Below are 16,294 nucleotides of genomic sequence, written 5' to 3'. Positions count from 1 at the left end.
TTCAAACAGTCATTATTAAGTTTCCTTGAAATAGTGTTTATTTATAGAATGGAAATTTGATATTGGTGGTTTTGATCTTTAAAAAAAAAAAAAGATTCAGTTATGGTATTCGGGTTATAAAACTAGATCCGAATTTATCTTACCAATCTGAATCCACCCGGATTCCAAATTTCGGATTGGACTGAAAAGAAAAAAATAAAAATAAATAAATAAATAAATAAATAAAATCTAGCTCGAGTCTACACCCCAAATATTTATCTTGATTTAAATTACAACATGAAATTTAGACACAAGTTTAAAGGAAATCTCATTTAATAAAAGTAAAAAATGTCTTAATTGAAATATTTTTACAAATTTTTAAGTAAAATATAATAAACAATTTAATTATTTCAAATCTTAAAATAATAATTTTATTGAATATGGAGCTCGGAAAGGCAATACTCAATTTCATTAGAGCTTTCTCCCACCGCAACATCTTCAAGCCAAACAAAACTGGGAACATACAAAAGTGCATAGAATTTTGAATGAGTCCCGATAGTCTCCAAGAATCTGAAATTTGCATTTTTGAGGTCATAAGAATATATATTGTCATCAATAAAACATATGATCTCCTTGTTTTTCTTGTACTTGATGATCTTGAAACCGTGAGCTGACCATAAGTTTTCCATTGGGTTCTCTAAAACAAACACTTTTGTCCATGACTCGGTGACACCATACTCCTTCATCACCCACACTTCAATATCTAGATTTCCATCGCCGAGGCCAGAGATAATGGATACACACAGACAATCTGTCAATACTCTTAGACCCAACCACGCATGATATTCTTCATTATCCAAGGGAGGACGAGGTAGCTCCAAATTAGACCGGAACTCCTCACTGTCAAAATCAAAGGAGCAGATATAGAGATTGATTTCGGGGCTATCTGGAGTGAGAATAAAATGGAATATTCCATTGAAAAAAGTGCCATCTAGTGCTACAGAAAAATAACATTTCTGTGGGACATCTGCAATGTTTCTCCAGGTGACAGTACCAACTCCAAGCGTACAGATCTCTACAGCCCATATGGTTTCTGACCCATATTGTCTTCTGGATTGAATTTTAAGCACCTTATATAGGCTTGTCTCTGGACTAATTCCAATCCCCAACCTGGGTTTGAAGTCTGAAATGCCATGCTCCTTTGGGCTTTCGGGAAGAGTTATGCGCTTTCCGATGATTGGATTAGATACACTAACTCGTTTTTCCCTGTCATTCCACGAGCAGATTAAGCCATTGCAGGAAGCCGCACCATGAAAATCTAACTCCATCCCCAATTTCGTTACCATTACATCATTGTCTCTAGATGAATGCTCGATCAATAAACAGTCTGGAGGCAGTCCAGACTCCAGACGCTAGGGTAGTGACCGATCTCGAGAGATGCAAGCTGACAAATATAGGGTCTGAAAGCAAATCCCGCCATTCCTTGCGTACGCCCCTGCATTGGACCAGAGTCTTTAAGGGAAGTCCGCATAAAATATCTACAAGGACATCGCCTGGCACTTCTTCTAGACTAGTATTCTCCCTCGTATCCATTGCTGCAACTTGAACGAAGAATTTCTATGGAAAGTCTTCGTTCTGTGTTCCACACATCAAAACCTTCTTGCAGATGTCGATTTTAGGGCTTGCGCGATCAAGGGATATCAATCTTTCACGCTCTGTTTGGTTGCATACTCCCATAAAACACAGCTTATAAACACGATAACACTGCAGGAGTTGTATTTCAGAGAGAGAGGTATTGTAAATAGAATTGTAGCTCAATTACGTTTCTTATTCCCGATTTGTTTTGTTTAGATTGACCTTTTGTAACATTCGTGATTTTTTCTTGTGCTTTAGGAAATTTTTGTTTGGTCTCTTCTTACGCCGAACCCACGTGGTTATTTGTTTCTCTTTGGATCGCTTTCTTTGAGCCGTGGTTCCTGCTTATTTTCAGCGGTCTTCCTTCCTTTCGCCGTTAAAAACATGATATTTCTTTGTTTCCGTTTTTACGCCTGCATCCCTCAAACACTCCATGTTTCACTCCCGAACTCTCTCCTTATCTTCTGCCTGTTTTTATCTTTCACGGATCGACTGTCGTTTAAGAGGACTTAGACACCTGCACTTCAAAGCCACTGCTTCTCGCCCGGTCCTTCGTTTATTTTTCTCTTCGCGAAGCAGCAGCTCACTGACCCACCTTGAAACTCATTCACATAGTGAATTCCCATTTTTCAGAACAAAACCAACTACATGCACGGAAACTCAACCAAGCCAACCACCCTGATCAGCAAATTTGTACGTCTCTGTTTTGTACCACAATTAACCACCGTTCAGACCACTTCCACGCCTCAACCTCCATATTACAACCACCCACACCACTCGAAAACAGAACAACTCCCAACCAATGGACCATCGCAGCCAGCCTGGTCGGTCAACATATGCAACGCCATCGCCACCATCACCAATGATCCAAGCAACCGATGGAAACTTCCGCACTTTAACCATCTGTATAGAGAACCGAGACACCTGTTTTCAAGCTCTGAAACAGAGGACCCCGTGAGCCACAAACCGCCATGCGTCTCCAGCCCTCTGCATCGTCGCCGCCTGTGCAGAGGTTTCTGCCGAATACCTTAAGCCATCCCTTCCGCCGCTCCCAGCTAGTGTCGCGTACAGTTAATTTCCTCGGTGAGGGTCTTTTTTCCCTTACACCGTGACTATCCTTGCTTCTCTCTCTCTCTCTCTGCTCTTCAGTAGCGCCGCACCACCGCGATCCGCCGCGTCTCTCTGTTCCATGCCCAACGTTAGTTTCGAATGAGTGCTCATCCGCATGTAGTCTTCGGCTCTGTTTTCTTGCTTGGGTAAGTACCAGCCGCACAACTCTGGTTTCAGAAAGGGTTAATACGTTTGGTTGCTTTTAGGCATTTATGCTAGTATGCTTATATTACGGTCGTGCCCTTAGTCTCAATCCATAGAAAAATCTGATGTTTCGGCCGGGACATGCTACACAGCATGTCTCACACTCAATACACTAATATTTTTAAAGTGTAAAATGAAAGAAAGTAAAAGAATAAAATCACATTTTTTTAGTAGTGTGAAAAAGTGTGGGCTGCTGTGTAGAATTTTTCTTCGACCTGGGATGAGCCTAATTTTTTATGGTGGCTTTAACTTTAATATTGGGCTTATTTTTCTTCTAGTGGATCAGTGTTTTGTTTTTTTAATGGAAAATGCTTCAATACATTCATTCATAAACGAAGTTACAACTGTGACTTATCAATACAGGAGAACCAGACTATAAGTCAACTAATGCAACTGTTCAGGAGCTTCCCCGTCAACAAATTTCTTTGTGACGGACATTGTCTAAACTTCTATACCTCATCTCTTGACAACAGTTAAGAGAGAAAGCTCTCTTTTAAAACAGAGATAAAACGACCTTTCTTCCAAAGAAGAAAGGTACACTCACGCTCCGTCCTCCTAAGGAGGAGGAGTACAACCACACTCTCTCCTCCCAAAGAGGAAGAGTACCAAACCTACATTCCTCCCAAAGAGGATTAGGACAAACACCCACATTCCTTTAAAAAGGAGTGGGACACTAGTCTATTTTTTATTTATAAAAACTAAACCAAACCCACACTCACCAATACAAAACACAAAAACTGAAAAGGGCTGTAAAAAACAAAAAACCCAGACACTGTAAACACATTAGGCCCAGCCTAACTGAAAGCCCAGCTTCGTTAGGTCAACCCGTTAGGCCCAACCATTAGGCCCAACCCGTTAGGGTTCATCCCTTTCTTCTGTCGCCGCCTCCATCTACAGCATTGAAGGATCCCAACCCCGTGCCTCGCGCTGCGCTGGAAGTCATCCAACAGCACCAAAAACCACTACTCTCACCAAAGCAGGTTTTCAGGTCAGCCCACGCTGCATCCTCCACACCACGCCCAGTATTCCAGTCGGCCCTCGCTTCCGCCCCTCTGATGTACCTCCCCCTCGATCCTGCAACACCAGAACCACTCCAACGGCTGACCACCACGGGAGCAACCCTTTGTGCTACAAACCCATCCCATGCCACCCCTGTTCCCAAAAGACAGAGCAGCTGCCAACCACCTAACCACCCCCACAACGGGTTGCACGACCGCGAAAGACCACCTCGAAAGACCAGAGCCACCGCTCGGCCACTCACCCCAAAAAAACCAGAGGCCAACCGACCACCGTGTCTTCCCTGCCTCAAGACGCCAAACCACCGGAGAGAAGGTTTTTGGGGTGAACCGAGTACTTGGCCATGGCGCTAAGTCACAACGATACAGCTCCCTTCAGACCTCCACCAAGAGCTTATTTAAACACCAAAACCAGAGATTTAAACCAAAACTAAATTAAAATGCCATATAAAAGGAGAGGAAAGGGGAGGGAGGAAGGGAGGATGGAGCTGAGGCCCCCGTCCCCCCCACCCCCTGCCCGGTCTGGTTGCTGGGTTTTGCTGGGTTTCTAGAGAGAGGTTTCGGACGGTCTCAAACCTATTGACACCACTTGAATGAAGGTGGAGATTGGTCAAAACTTTGCACATTGTGGATCAGTGTTGATCACACAAGGATGGGTATTTTTTTTTTAAAGACACAAAGATGGGTATTCTGTACAAAACTTGTTCTATTATAATATTATTTATCGTTCTAATAATTGGGGAAAGAAAACAAATAGGCCTTTTATAAATTGAACCATGGGCCGGCCTACTATTCATGAATTGGGCTGCATTAGAAACCATATAGGGCCACGCGTCTGAGAATTAAGTTCGGCAGGGTTTAGGGATTTTCTTTCTGGTTTTGTCCGAAGAAGAAGAAGAAGAATAATCAAAACCCGAAAATTCATAACTGGGCACGATTCAGAGCCCGAACGGAACGCAGAAGATGAGTAGCGTTGCTCCCTCCACTGCCTTGGCTTACCTCGATCCTCAGTACTGGTACTAATAATTTTTTCCAACTTTTCTCTTTCTGTTTCCTTATCCACGCCTATCTTTCATCGCTGATTGCCTCGTCTTCATGCTGTCCTTGTTGTTTCAGGAACGATCGTTTTTCTAACGAGGAACATTACGAGTGGTTCAAAGACTACTCCCATTTTCGCCACCTCATTCAAGCTCATCTTAAACCCAATTCTACTGTACTATCTTTCTCTCTCTGTGGATATATATAAATAAATATGTGACATTGTGTATATTTATTTATCTATGTATAATTTTGATTTGCTCGTTATTTTATGTGTTGAACTTACCAACCAAATTCCATTCTTGATTATCTAAAACCACCCATATAGTTGTTTGAGCTTTAATTTGGGCAAAGTGATGGTGGAATGTGGGTCCTAACTTTTTTTTATTGGAAAGTCTTTCCTTTCATATATGAGACCTGTTGGACTTGAATCTGTCTTAATCTAGTTTAATCGGCCACTTAACATGGTAATGTAACTCGTTAAAGATAAGAAAGTTTTATGATAAAGGTATTGGAGCTGGGTTGTGGGAACTCACAGTTGTGTGAAGAGTTATACAAAGATGGGATTACGGAGACAACATGCATCGATCTATCAGCTGTTGCAGTGGAGAAGATGCAGAGGCGATTAGCATTGAAGGGATATAAAGGTGTGGGGATAGATATATCTGAAAGTAACTGCAATCAGTATCTGCTTATATGCTTATATAAGGATTTGTTTCTCTTGTCTGTGCTGGAGTGTTTAAGCTGGTGACATTCATAGTGATATGATTTTCTGAAAAAAAGAAGGAAACTCTTTCTTTAGCATGCTCCATGAGGGGGTAGCTTTGATCCAAGTAAGCAGTCAGTGACTAAAATTTACCGTCCTTGCCTGAGTATTTAAGATAGTTAACTTTAGTACTTTGGCACACGTCTTTCAAGTGATTAATGGTAAACTGTATACTGTGATTCACATATATTTAAAAACATATGAAGAGATGGGAGCTCTATGCCATGGAATGCCAGATTTGGAGATGGATTCTTCCTTTGTCTGGATTTTTTTTTAATACTGCCGACGAATTTCTCCTAGTCCCGTTTTACCTATAAAAAATAAATAAATTTCTTGTACTCCTGTTTGTCACTGGCATGAATTGTGTCTGGCATTATTATCACTTATCAAAGAAAGTTATTTATCTTTTTTCTTCTCAAAAAAAGTTGAAAGATGTGCATTCTGAAAATATATACTTCTAGGATGTCTATAATGAAAAAGGAAAAGGTCTGTCAATTATCTTTTAACCTAGTTTTAGAAGTGAACTTTTGCTGTTAAACAGATAATTTAACCATGGTATTTTTCATTTTTCCTTTGCCCTCTCTTTTGTTGCTTCAATCATCAGAAATAAAGGTTCTACAAGCTGACATGCTAGACTTGCCCTTTAGCGATGGGTGTTTTGATGTGATCATTGAGAAAGGAACCATGGTAACCAACAATGTGTGATTGTTTTCCTATCGATTTCTTTTTTTTTTTTTTTGGAATTTCCATGTGAATAAACTCTCATAATTGTTATTTTTCCACTACCTAGTCTTTGACTTTTAATGAGTGGACCGTTTATTGTTATTCTTAATTTTGAAGGATGTATTGTTCGTGGATAGTAGAGACCCATGGAATCTGCCACCAGCAACAGTTACCAAGGTCATGGCAACACTCAAAGGTGTTCATAGGGTTTTGAAACCAGATGGGATTTTTATCTCAATTTCATTCGGCCAGGTGTTATGATCAGACTTAGAGATACTATTTCACTCCTAATTATATTTGCCATTACTCTGATTTCTCACGTGGAAATCATATCTCTTACAGCCACATTTCAGGCGTCCTTTGTTTGATGCTCCAGAGTTTACCTGGTCTGTTGAGTGGAGTACTTTTGGTGATGGATTTCACTATTTTTTCTATGTCTTGAAGAAGGTTGGTCCAGATAAAGCCGCAGGCTTAATTGTTTTGTACACTTGTTGAGGCTATCTTTTTAGCCATGGTATAATGTTATACGTCTGATGGAGTTGGAGCATTTCACTGTTTTCTACATAGCTTTTGACAATAAATCCATTTTTTCTCAGCTCATTCGAAAATTGTCATTTTGGATGATGACCGATGCGTTCATCTTTTGTCCTGATTCTATCCTGGCGATTAATATCTGCCCCTATGTTTTCACCAGTTTTTTTCATTTTATTTCAAGTACAAAAGAGGAAGAAGCTTGTGGTGCATAATGATCCATTTACATGTTTCAGGGAAAGAGATCGTCGGATGGAAAAGGATCTGGTGAGAGCTTCGAGATGCCATCAATTTGTCTACTTCATGAAGAGTTGGAAAGCGAAGATTATCTATTTCGGACCAACATTGATGAGATGAATAATTAGAATGTATTTGTCAATTTCACTAATGTAATCTTGATTCTTGTTTTGCCTGTACTCCAAGCATAGTTGATAGTTCAGTTACGATTATTTAACATTCAGATCTGAATTTCTGACTGATATTGATATGAATGCAAGGGATGAATTTGTCAATATCAACCGGAGACCAAGATTTTGTTTCTCCATTTTGGTTAAATGAATTAGATTGCCTTTAGTGATTTAACCACCAGCCATTCTTGTTTGTACTTTAGAAGTGATCTGTCTGAACTGATTGCTTGCTAGAACTGTAGTGCCATGTAAAATGATCTGCATGGCTTTAGCTCAAGCAGCCTCAGAACTCAAATGTATCATATGATTCATTCCTCCATTTCGGAAATAAAAATCATCGAAGAGGTTCAGCATTTGTCTAATCAGGGAAGGATTGTGGGTGGTCATTTTGGGATTGTTTATCAATAAAAAGGGGTAAAAATTGAACGCTAGAAGAAGGGCTTGAACCTTCGACCTTGTGGTTAACAGCCACACGCTCTAACCAACTGAGCTATTCCAGCAGTGTTGTTCCAAGAAATTAACTTTTGCTTAGTAATTCTATTATATGATATCGAAATGTTTTTGATCTCGTCTTATTTTTATAATTTTTTTAAATTTTTACATAATATGTAATAAATAATTTAACTTTTTCAATTTTCAAAACAATAATAATAATATTAAAAAATAATATTTTATTCAACTTTCATCTCAACTCTTTATATCTCATTCACTATTGAAACGACACTTTAAATTAACAAAAACGATAACAGAGCCTAACTGCATATACTTGAGCATGATACAATTATTAACCCAAAAAAAAAAAAAAACTCTATAAATTCTCCATGCCATTTTTCATGTTCTTCTTTAATAATTTCACAATACTTGAGATAATTAGATTAAAAAATAAAGATGATTGCAGATAAAACTCAACCGCATAAGTATTGAGGAGTGGTATGTAAGACTATAAGTTATAGAAAAATTCTAAACGTCATCCCCAAACTTTTTTACACTATTTAAATATGTGATTTTACTTTTTTACCATATTTTATTCTATATTTTAAAAATTCTAATATATTAGGTGTCAGTCTACTGTGTAGCATGTCTTTAAGTTATAACATCTTAGAAATTATCAATTTTTTAAAGTTTTTTTAAAATGAAAATTGAAAATTATTTAAATAAATAAAAATATCGGATTATAATAGTACAAGGATACACCGTGTCAATTTTGGTAGTTATGAATCTAAAATATAAAATCTCTATAATTTAGAGATTCATGGTGTACTTATCTTAACATTATCATCTCCCTCTATAATTTAATTAATTAAAAGTTAATTTTTGATTTAAGCATTACCAAACATTGTTACATTGACACGAAGGGATAGACTGATAGTGGTGTAGTTTCTAAGATTTTTTATTCTCATTTTTGAGGTTATCGTCCGCCTCAAATTAAGCCATCATTGAAACTACATACTCTTCCATAGCCCATATATTTTGCAAAACATCTTTGCCAGTGATCTTCAAGTTTACTTTTTAAATGTCATGCTGACGCATATTTTTGCAATATTATATAAAAAAATTGTTATATCCACAAAAAAAATTATATAAAAATAATCATTCAAACTGATATAACTTTACATAATCCATCAAATCTATTTTACAATAAAAATAATTTTACAACCTGACAAACCATATCAAATCACATCAGTTTGTGGAATTACTTTTGTATAATTATTTTGTGACAAAAATATTTTTCTATATCAAATATATAACACATTAACTCATATATCTAATTACTCTTGCTATTAATCTAATTATGCAATCAATAAATATTAGAGTAGTAATACACGTAATTACAATTTTACGTACAAAACTTATATTATTAATATAAAAAAAAAATTAAATTTCAAATTTCATAATTTTCAGCATATCAATAGTTGACACATTGAGAATTCAGTTTTTTTTTCTACATTTTTCTTAAATATAGTTAACATTTGTCTAAGTATTATTCACCATTGGATCCAAAGATTTAGGGAAAAAAAAAACATATAAATATAAAATGCAATGAATAGTGTTACATATACTTACATTTTTATTTATAAGACTCATTTTTTTATTTTTTTTAAATTTAAATTTTAAATTTTAAATTTCATGATTTTCAGTCTATCAATGATTGACATGTGAATAAGTAAATTTTTTATATATATTTTTAAGTATATTTAGCATTTTCCAAAATGTAATATAGATAAATAATTATTTATTCCATTAATGTTAAGGATTTATCATCATTGCATATAAACCTATTATCCAGGTCATTTGAGATTACAAAGACAGGACAATCACACTTTCTTAGTTATTACCAAGTATTAATTTTGGCCCTTTATTAAGGCTTAATCATCAAGCTTACATCATAGCCATTAGATTGATCTTGCCAACGAAGCAATATTATTGTTCATTTTTAATAGACGTGTAAGCTGGGTGGAATATACGTGGCACCAAATTTTTTCATTACATTTGCCACATGTTACCTTCCTATTGGACAGATACAAATTATCCTTAGGATAACAAATTGCTTAAAAGTTTTTTTTTTTTCGAAGCAATTTTATGCTTAACAGTCATATAACATGTGTGAGGATTTCGACATTTCTTATATATTTTCTTAAAGAAAAATAGGGCCACCACTCACCCGCAAAAATACGACGCCGTTTGTAGCAGAACTTCCGTTAATTTCCACGAAAGGCATAGGACCTCGCTTTATTAAACTCTCTCTCTCTCTCTCTCTCTCTCTCTCTCTCTCTCCCCGTCAGACATACATTCCTGGTGTTCCACTCGTATATGCTTTCACCTCAAGGCCGGAAGCCTTTTTTCTTTCCATTCTCATCGCCGGCATAATCGTCGGTATACCCATCGGATAGTGCCGGAATACCAGGATTTTTCTCGGCTCCGGTCATCGGATCCGATTGAATATTCGAATCTCCGCCTCAATTGGCCTATTCATATGCCTATCTACTCATTCATTTTAATTTTATTGTTCATATAATATTTGTTGTCAATAAGTATCGATTGTCCATGGAGGATTGTGCGAGCGACGAGGAGTATTATTACTCCGATCGGGACTCGCTCGACGGCCTTGAGAACGAGGAGTCTGAGTTCCAGTGTGCCCCTACCAAGGGTCCCACGACTAAGGTATCCGACTTTTATTTTTAACTTTCGCTTTTGAGATTCTGGGGGTGGAATTATCTTTGATTTCGGAGGGCTCTTTTGTTTTGCAAAGAGAGATTTTTTATGGGAGTTTTGGTTCGTTTTGCACGGCTGCGTGTTTCTTTTCCAGTTTTTTTGGCGTATGGGGACTTTGGGATTGCTGATTTTCGGGCTTTGGTGACAATATTAATCGCGAATTTGGGTTATACTTCTGACGTTAGGTTTTTTATTTTTTGTTGGAAGGGAGCGCGGGGAGTGGGGCTGTTTGTTTTAAGGATAAGAGCTTTGATTTGCTCTAGTTATATTGCAACAAAGGTTTCAATTTTGGGGGGTATTGACATTTGGGAATTTGATCAGTGTTGAGCTCAAAGTAGCCGACTTTGTTGAATGCATCGCTTCGAATAGTTGCTGCTTAATTTTGTTGTTTTGTATTTTGGTATACGGGATGCCTTTTTTTTTGGGCCGGTAGTTGCACGTAAAGCTATTGAAACCTTTTTTCTTTTTCCAGACTACCAATATGGAGATTCAAAATTTTGTGAAGTGGCAAACGCAAAAATTTTATTTGTTTTTTAGGTTTATCGTACTATCGTAAGGTTATATCCTAAGTTGGAAACTTTCCGTGTTGTCTTGTCCCTGTGCTGAGTCCTCTTTCTGCCAAGGACTCTATTTCATATTTGCGGCGTTTTGCTTAACCGTTGCACTTTCGCAGGTAATTACAAAAGAATCTCTTTTGGCTGCGCAGGTACAAAGTAATCCTTTTTCCACTATTATCTCAGGACATTCTTATTAAAGATTTTATAATATTGATATTTTACGTTGGGACATAATGATGTAGAGGGAGGATTTGCGTAGAGTAATGGACTTGCTATTCCTGAGGGAGCATCATGCCAGGACTTTACTTATTCATTACCGCTGGGATGTTGAACGGTTGTTTGCAGTTCTTGTAGAGAAAGGGAAGGGTTGCTTGTTTGCAGAAGCGGGTGTTACAGTGGTTGAGCATCAAGATCTCAATTCACCACTGTATTCCACAATAACATGTGATATCTGCATGGAAGATGTAGCTAGTGATGAGGCAACAAGAGTGGACTGTGGCCATTATTTTTGCAACAACTGTAAGCACTCTGGCTTTTGTTTCCTTACCTTCTGCTTCAGTGCAGTTTGCTTTGAAATTTATATAATCTTTATTATTTGTCCCGAGTTATCTCATAGATTTTTATGCTATGTTTAGGAGTTTGGCAGGAGTGGTAAGGGGAGGACTGAGGATTAGAGAGGAGAATAAATCTCATTTTGTTTGGATGTTTTTAGTGAATAATAGGAGGGTGGGGGTAATGGGTATCCCTCCCTTACTTGATTGTAGCCTAGGGTGGAAAGGAGAGGAAAAGATTACATATCAGGTAGATTTACAATCGAGGAAGATAAATGATGAGTATTTTTTTAGAGATTGCTGAAATTTAATAAATTATTATGTGTATAAAGGTGCCTTTGGAACAATTACATAATCATGTTATCCTCCCCTTCTAATTCCCCTAATTTTGAGGGGTCTTGCTTTATCACGAGTTCTTGTTAGTTGTTGTTCTCCAGTTTTTTTCCTTCATGCAATATCTTGCTGGAATTATCTGGATCCTAATCTTTCATGGCGATGTTTCATTTTTAGGCTGGACAGAACACTTTATAGTGAAGATAAATGATGGTCAAAGTAGGCGCATTAGGTGCATGGCACACAAATGCAATTCTATATGTGATGAAGCAGTTGTAAGGAATTTAGTCAGTAAAAGGCAACCTGATATGGCAGAGAAGTTTGATAGATTCCTTCTTGAGTCATATATTGAAGATAATAAGAGGGTTAAATGGTGCCCAAGTGCTCCACATTGCGGGAATGCAATACGCATTGAGGATGATGAATTCTGCGAGGTAGAATGTTCATGTGGTTTGCAGTTTTGTTTCAGTTGCTTGTCAGAAGCACACTCGCCTTGTTCATGTCTGATGTGGGAACTTTGGGCCAAGAAGTGCCAAGATGAATCAGAAACAGTTAATTGGATAACAGCTCATACAAAGCCTTGTCCAAAGTGCCACAAACATGTGGAGAAGAATGGTGGTTGCAACCTTGTGAGCTGCATCTGTGGTCAAGCATTTTGGTGAGGGCTCATTTTTTTTCTTCTCTGTAATTAGCTTTTCATTTATGACATATATGTGAAAATGAGGCCCTAAGCTTATATAACCTGAAGTTGTATGAACTCATAGTTTGAATTTGGCCTGGTTAGGTCTCTAATCAAAGTTCTGTAACACGTATGTGAAAGTTGTCTTGTAGATTTATGGGCACATAAAACTCAGAAGTAGCCCATTCCAGCCAGCACACTTGTGCTTTTTTTATCTCCCGATGCTTGGATTATGATCAGCTTGCTTATGGTGACATTAATTAGTTTCTCTCTCTCTCTGCTGGGATTATTAACAAGTAAATTTTAATTACATCTCTCGTCATAGTATCACCTTGGTGACCTTAATTATTTTAGATCCGTGATATTGTGTTTCCAGGTTTCCATTTCATGTTATTTTATCCCAAAATACATTGGATTGGCTCAACGGTTTTGCTGCTGCTGTTAAAATATAGATGATTCCAACCATGTATAGCTTAAGGACACCTGGGTGCTATGGGGTTGAATAGAACCCCTTTGCTGCTTAATGTTGGTTCGGTTTTATTTGGTCATCATTTTCTTGACCTGTCCTTTTTTTTTTTTTCATGGTCACTCATCTTTTGTAAACTTTTGTTGTTTTCACTTCACTTCTTTCTTTAAGGTTCCTAATTAGATATCTCTGGTGGCATCACTTGGTTTCATGTATGGGTTGGTCTGTTAAATTCCTCCCCCCCCCCCCAAAAACACAAAACAACAACATAAAAAGAAATCCAGCCACATTTGGCCTTTCTTTTGTTATTAATGTTGATGCAAAATACTTGCTTTTCTATTTTATGCAGTTGGCTTTGTGGTGGAGCTACTGGCCGAGACCATACTTGGTCAAGTATAACCGGTCATAGTTGTGGTCGCTTTAAAGCAGAACGAGAGAAAAAATCTGAACGTGCAAAGCGGGATCACGATCGATATCTGCACTATTTTAATCGCTACAGAGCTCACACAGATTCTTTCAAGCAGGAAAGTAAGTTGAAAGAGACCATACAAGAGAGGGTGTCAATTACAGAAGAAAGGGATTCAATGCTCAGAGATTTCAGCTGGGTAAATAATGGGCTCTATAGACTTTTCAGATCCAGGCGTGTTCTTTCATACTCATACCCATTTGCGTTCTATATGTTTGGAGATGAGCTGTTCAATGATGAGATGACAAAAGAAGAAAATGAAATAAAACAGCATTTATTTGAGGACCAGCAGCAGCAGCTTGAAGCAAATGTTGAGAAACTTTCTAAGTTTTTGGAGGAGCCCTTTGATCAATTTAGTGAAGATAAAGTTATGGAGATAAGGATGCAAGTCATTAACTTGTCAGTTATTACAGACACTCTCTGTCAGAAATTGTAAGTATCTGCATTATTGTTGCAAAAGCTTTAACTATATGGGCCTATTTAAACTCATGCATTTATACATCTCATGCAGGTATGATTGCATTGAAAATGATTTGTTGGGTTCTCTCGAATTTGGTAACCACAATATTGCTCCTTACAAGTCAAAGGGAATTGAGAGAGCATCAGAACTTATTGCTTGCTGGAAAGCCAATAATAGTGACAAATATCTAGCTTCTGACCATGGCACAAGTGGTAAAATGGATACCTCCGGACCTTTTTTGTTATCTGTATGATATATATTGGTAGAAGGATATGAACTGTGGCACATGGAATGTGCAACCATAAGTTAGAGTAACTTCACTATCCTTCGTGGTTATGGTTATTTGCTACAAAATCTTCTATGGTGTCTGAAGCATAGCATGTCTATCATTGATGTGAGGCATTCTAATAGGTTTATGAGAAACTTGATATGTGACTATGGATGTATACTGATGATTCGCAATTGAAATGGGTCTTCCCGTTTCAGTTAAACATTCCCTCTTTTAATCTTCCTTCAACATGTTTTTTGTTAAAAAAAGTATTTTTTTAACAGTGAATTTTAAAAAATATATATAAAAAGTATATTAAGTGCAGCTAGTTTAATTTCTCGTTTTACAATTTCTTTTGGGGTACAACTAACATGGGATTATTATTGACACGATAAAGTACCATCCTTATTTGACGAAAGATATAATCGGATTACTCAAACAAGGGAAAAGAAATCACCACCAAACTTAGTATAAAGGTGTTAAGAGCTTTGTGGTTCATATGTGAGAGTATAAAGGTGTTAAAAGCTTTGTGGTTCATATGTGAGAGATTGGGTTCACATGTCCAAATTTGTTGGATTCATATAGTCTCGTATGGAAATGATTGTGTATAGGGCCTTAGCTTTGAATTATAACATGATCTTGCCTCTAAGAGCATAGGATATGAAAAAAACAAATAAGGATATTTGCGATCTTGATCTTGGCATTGCATTTCATTTAGGGTGCTAAATTTTCTTTTCTGTGTTTGGTTGTAAACAAATAGTTTATCAGATACCATTTCTCAGTAGATGTTGCTTGGATGGTTAGTCATGCTAACATAAAGAGAAGTTTCTGACACATTGAAAATGTTTGGTGGGACAGCAGAATTTGATCGACCTTCAGGCTCCGGGAGTTCTGACGAGAGTGGATGCTCTTCCAGGAAGCGTGCTAGAAAGGATGGTCTTGGAGGTGGCCTTTTTGATCTAAACTTGCCAGCCGAGGTTGTTGACAGAAATTGATCTTCAAAGTTGTAGGCTTCATATAAGTACAACATATGTACAGATCTAACATTAGTCCATTATTACTTCAATGCGATTGATCATTTCTTGATGATAACACCCAAGAACTTTACCTTAAAGCGTTATCTTCTCTTTTTTAATTTGGGCCTTTTGTTTTCATTTTCTCGAAAAGAAATTTGGGAAAACCTTGTACCTATTTCTATCGTTTTCTCTTCGAAGATCCAAAAATGTGTATATATATATATATCCTTTTATTTGGCTTTGGTGGGCGATAGATGTGTAAATTTTCTATCTGAATCTTGAGGAACCCCCTCATACATCTGAGATATTGCCATATTTTTGGATGCTGGGAAGTAATGGCTATTTTGCTAAATCTGATTGTTTCCTGCCTAGTTCAGTGCTGTATTATTCTTTCTGATACTTGATATAGGTTTGCTTTATTCCCCCCCTTTTTCCATTCAATGCTAATTAAAGGGAATAAATCAGTTTGCCTTTGAATGGTATCAAATGTCTGTTATGAGAGTCTGTGTGTATGTATTTACTTTATTCAAGTCCGACAGAATGGAGGGAGTTTTGCCAACAGACTCAGATGAGGTTATGTATGTATTTATGGGAGTTTTAATCCTATTTGGTTCTCATCTCTGTTTTATTTTTTTGCACACTTTAAGATTGTATAGATACTTTTTATTTTGGATATAGCGTATCTCACAATGAGTAATGCTAGGTATAAGTTCAAAGTGTGCAAGTTTACCGTACGACACTTGTATATTTGATACTTATATAAATTATTACTCTTTACAATTAGGCACTGCAGTTTACATATGTCGTTTAGTTGTTTTGAGGAGCATGCATGTAATTAACCCATCAATTCAACTTGGGACCTATTAAATTTTTATG

The 16,294-nt window shown here is 37.1% G+C and overlaps 3 protein-coding genes and 1 non-coding gene across 8 annotated transcripts; 2 read left to right on the top strand and 2 right to left on the bottom strand.

Moving 5' to 3' along the window:
* Positions 1-410: 410 nt before the first annotated feature.
* Positions 411-1,798, bottom strand: LOC122310026 (F-box protein At3g07870-like). The gene is made up of 2 exons (XM_043123914.1): positions 1,405-1,798; positions 411-1,373 (listed from the first exon to the last, which is right to left on the bottom strand). The coding sequence occupies exons 1-2, from the start codon at positions 1,570-1,572 to the stop codon at positions 411-413; spliced, it is 1,131 nt and encodes a 376-aa protein (XP_042979848.1). The 5' UTR covers positions 1,573-1,798.
* A 2,984-nt stretch (positions 1,799-4,782) lies between these two features.
* Positions 4,783-7,520, top strand: LOC122308863 (EEF1A lysine methyltransferase 4). 2 transcript variants are annotated; one of them, XM_043122134.1, is made up of 7 exons: positions 4,783-4,960; positions 5,061-5,157; positions 5,491-5,629; positions 6,353-6,447; positions 6,589-6,723; positions 6,814-6,918; positions 7,239-7,520. In XM_043122134.1, the coding sequence occupies exons 1-7, from the start codon at positions 4,908-4,910 to the stop codon at positions 7,365-7,367; spliced, it is 753 nt and encodes a 250-aa protein (XP_042978068.1). In that variant the 5' UTR covers positions 4,783-4,907; the 3' UTR covers positions 7,368-7,520. The 2 variants fall into 2 exon arrangements, with proteins under 2 accessions (XP_042978068.1, XP_042978069.1); XM_043122135.1 differs by having other exon boundaries at positions 4,784-4,960; positions 6,353-6,435.
* Positions 7,521-7,835: 315 nt separating this feature from the next.
* Positions 7,836-7,909, bottom strand: TRNAN-GUU. Its single transcript has one exon. It is a non-coding gene; the product is annotated as a tRNA-Asn (tRNA).
* Positions 7,910-10,004: 2,095 nt separating this feature from the next.
* LOC122311059 (probable E3 ubiquitin-protein ligase ARI2) lies at positions 10,005-15,789 on the top strand. 4 transcript variants are annotated; one of them, XM_043125414.1, is made up of 7 exons: positions 10,007-10,571; positions 11,296-11,328; positions 11,422-11,698; positions 12,241-12,721; positions 13,558-14,106; positions 14,186-14,346; positions 15,261-15,789. In XM_043125414.1, exons 1-7 carry the CDS (start codon positions 10,455-10,457, stop codon positions 15,395-15,397), a joined length of 1,755 nt encoding a protein of 584 aa, XP_042981348.1. In that variant the 5' UTR covers positions 10,007-10,454; the 3' UTR covers positions 15,398-15,789. The 4 variants fall into 4 exon arrangements, with proteins under 4 accessions (XP_042981350.1, XP_042981348.1, XP_042981349.1 ...); XM_043125415.1 differs by having other exon boundaries at positions 10,008-10,571; positions 15,264-15,789; XM_043125417.1 differs by having other exon boundaries at positions 10,468-10,571; positions 11,296-11,335.
* The last annotated feature ends 505 nt before the right edge of the window (positions 15,790-16,294 follow it).

The sequence above is a fragment of the Carya illinoinensis genome, chromosome 5, assembly GCF_018687715.1.
Source record: "Carya illinoinensis cultivar Pawnee chromosome 5, C.illinoinensisPawnee_v1, whole genome shotgun sequence".
NCBI lineage: Eukaryota > Viridiplantae > Streptophyta > Magnoliopsida > Fagales > Juglandaceae > Carya > Carya illinoinensis.
This window is presented reverse-complemented; position numbering and strand designations above follow the sequence as displayed.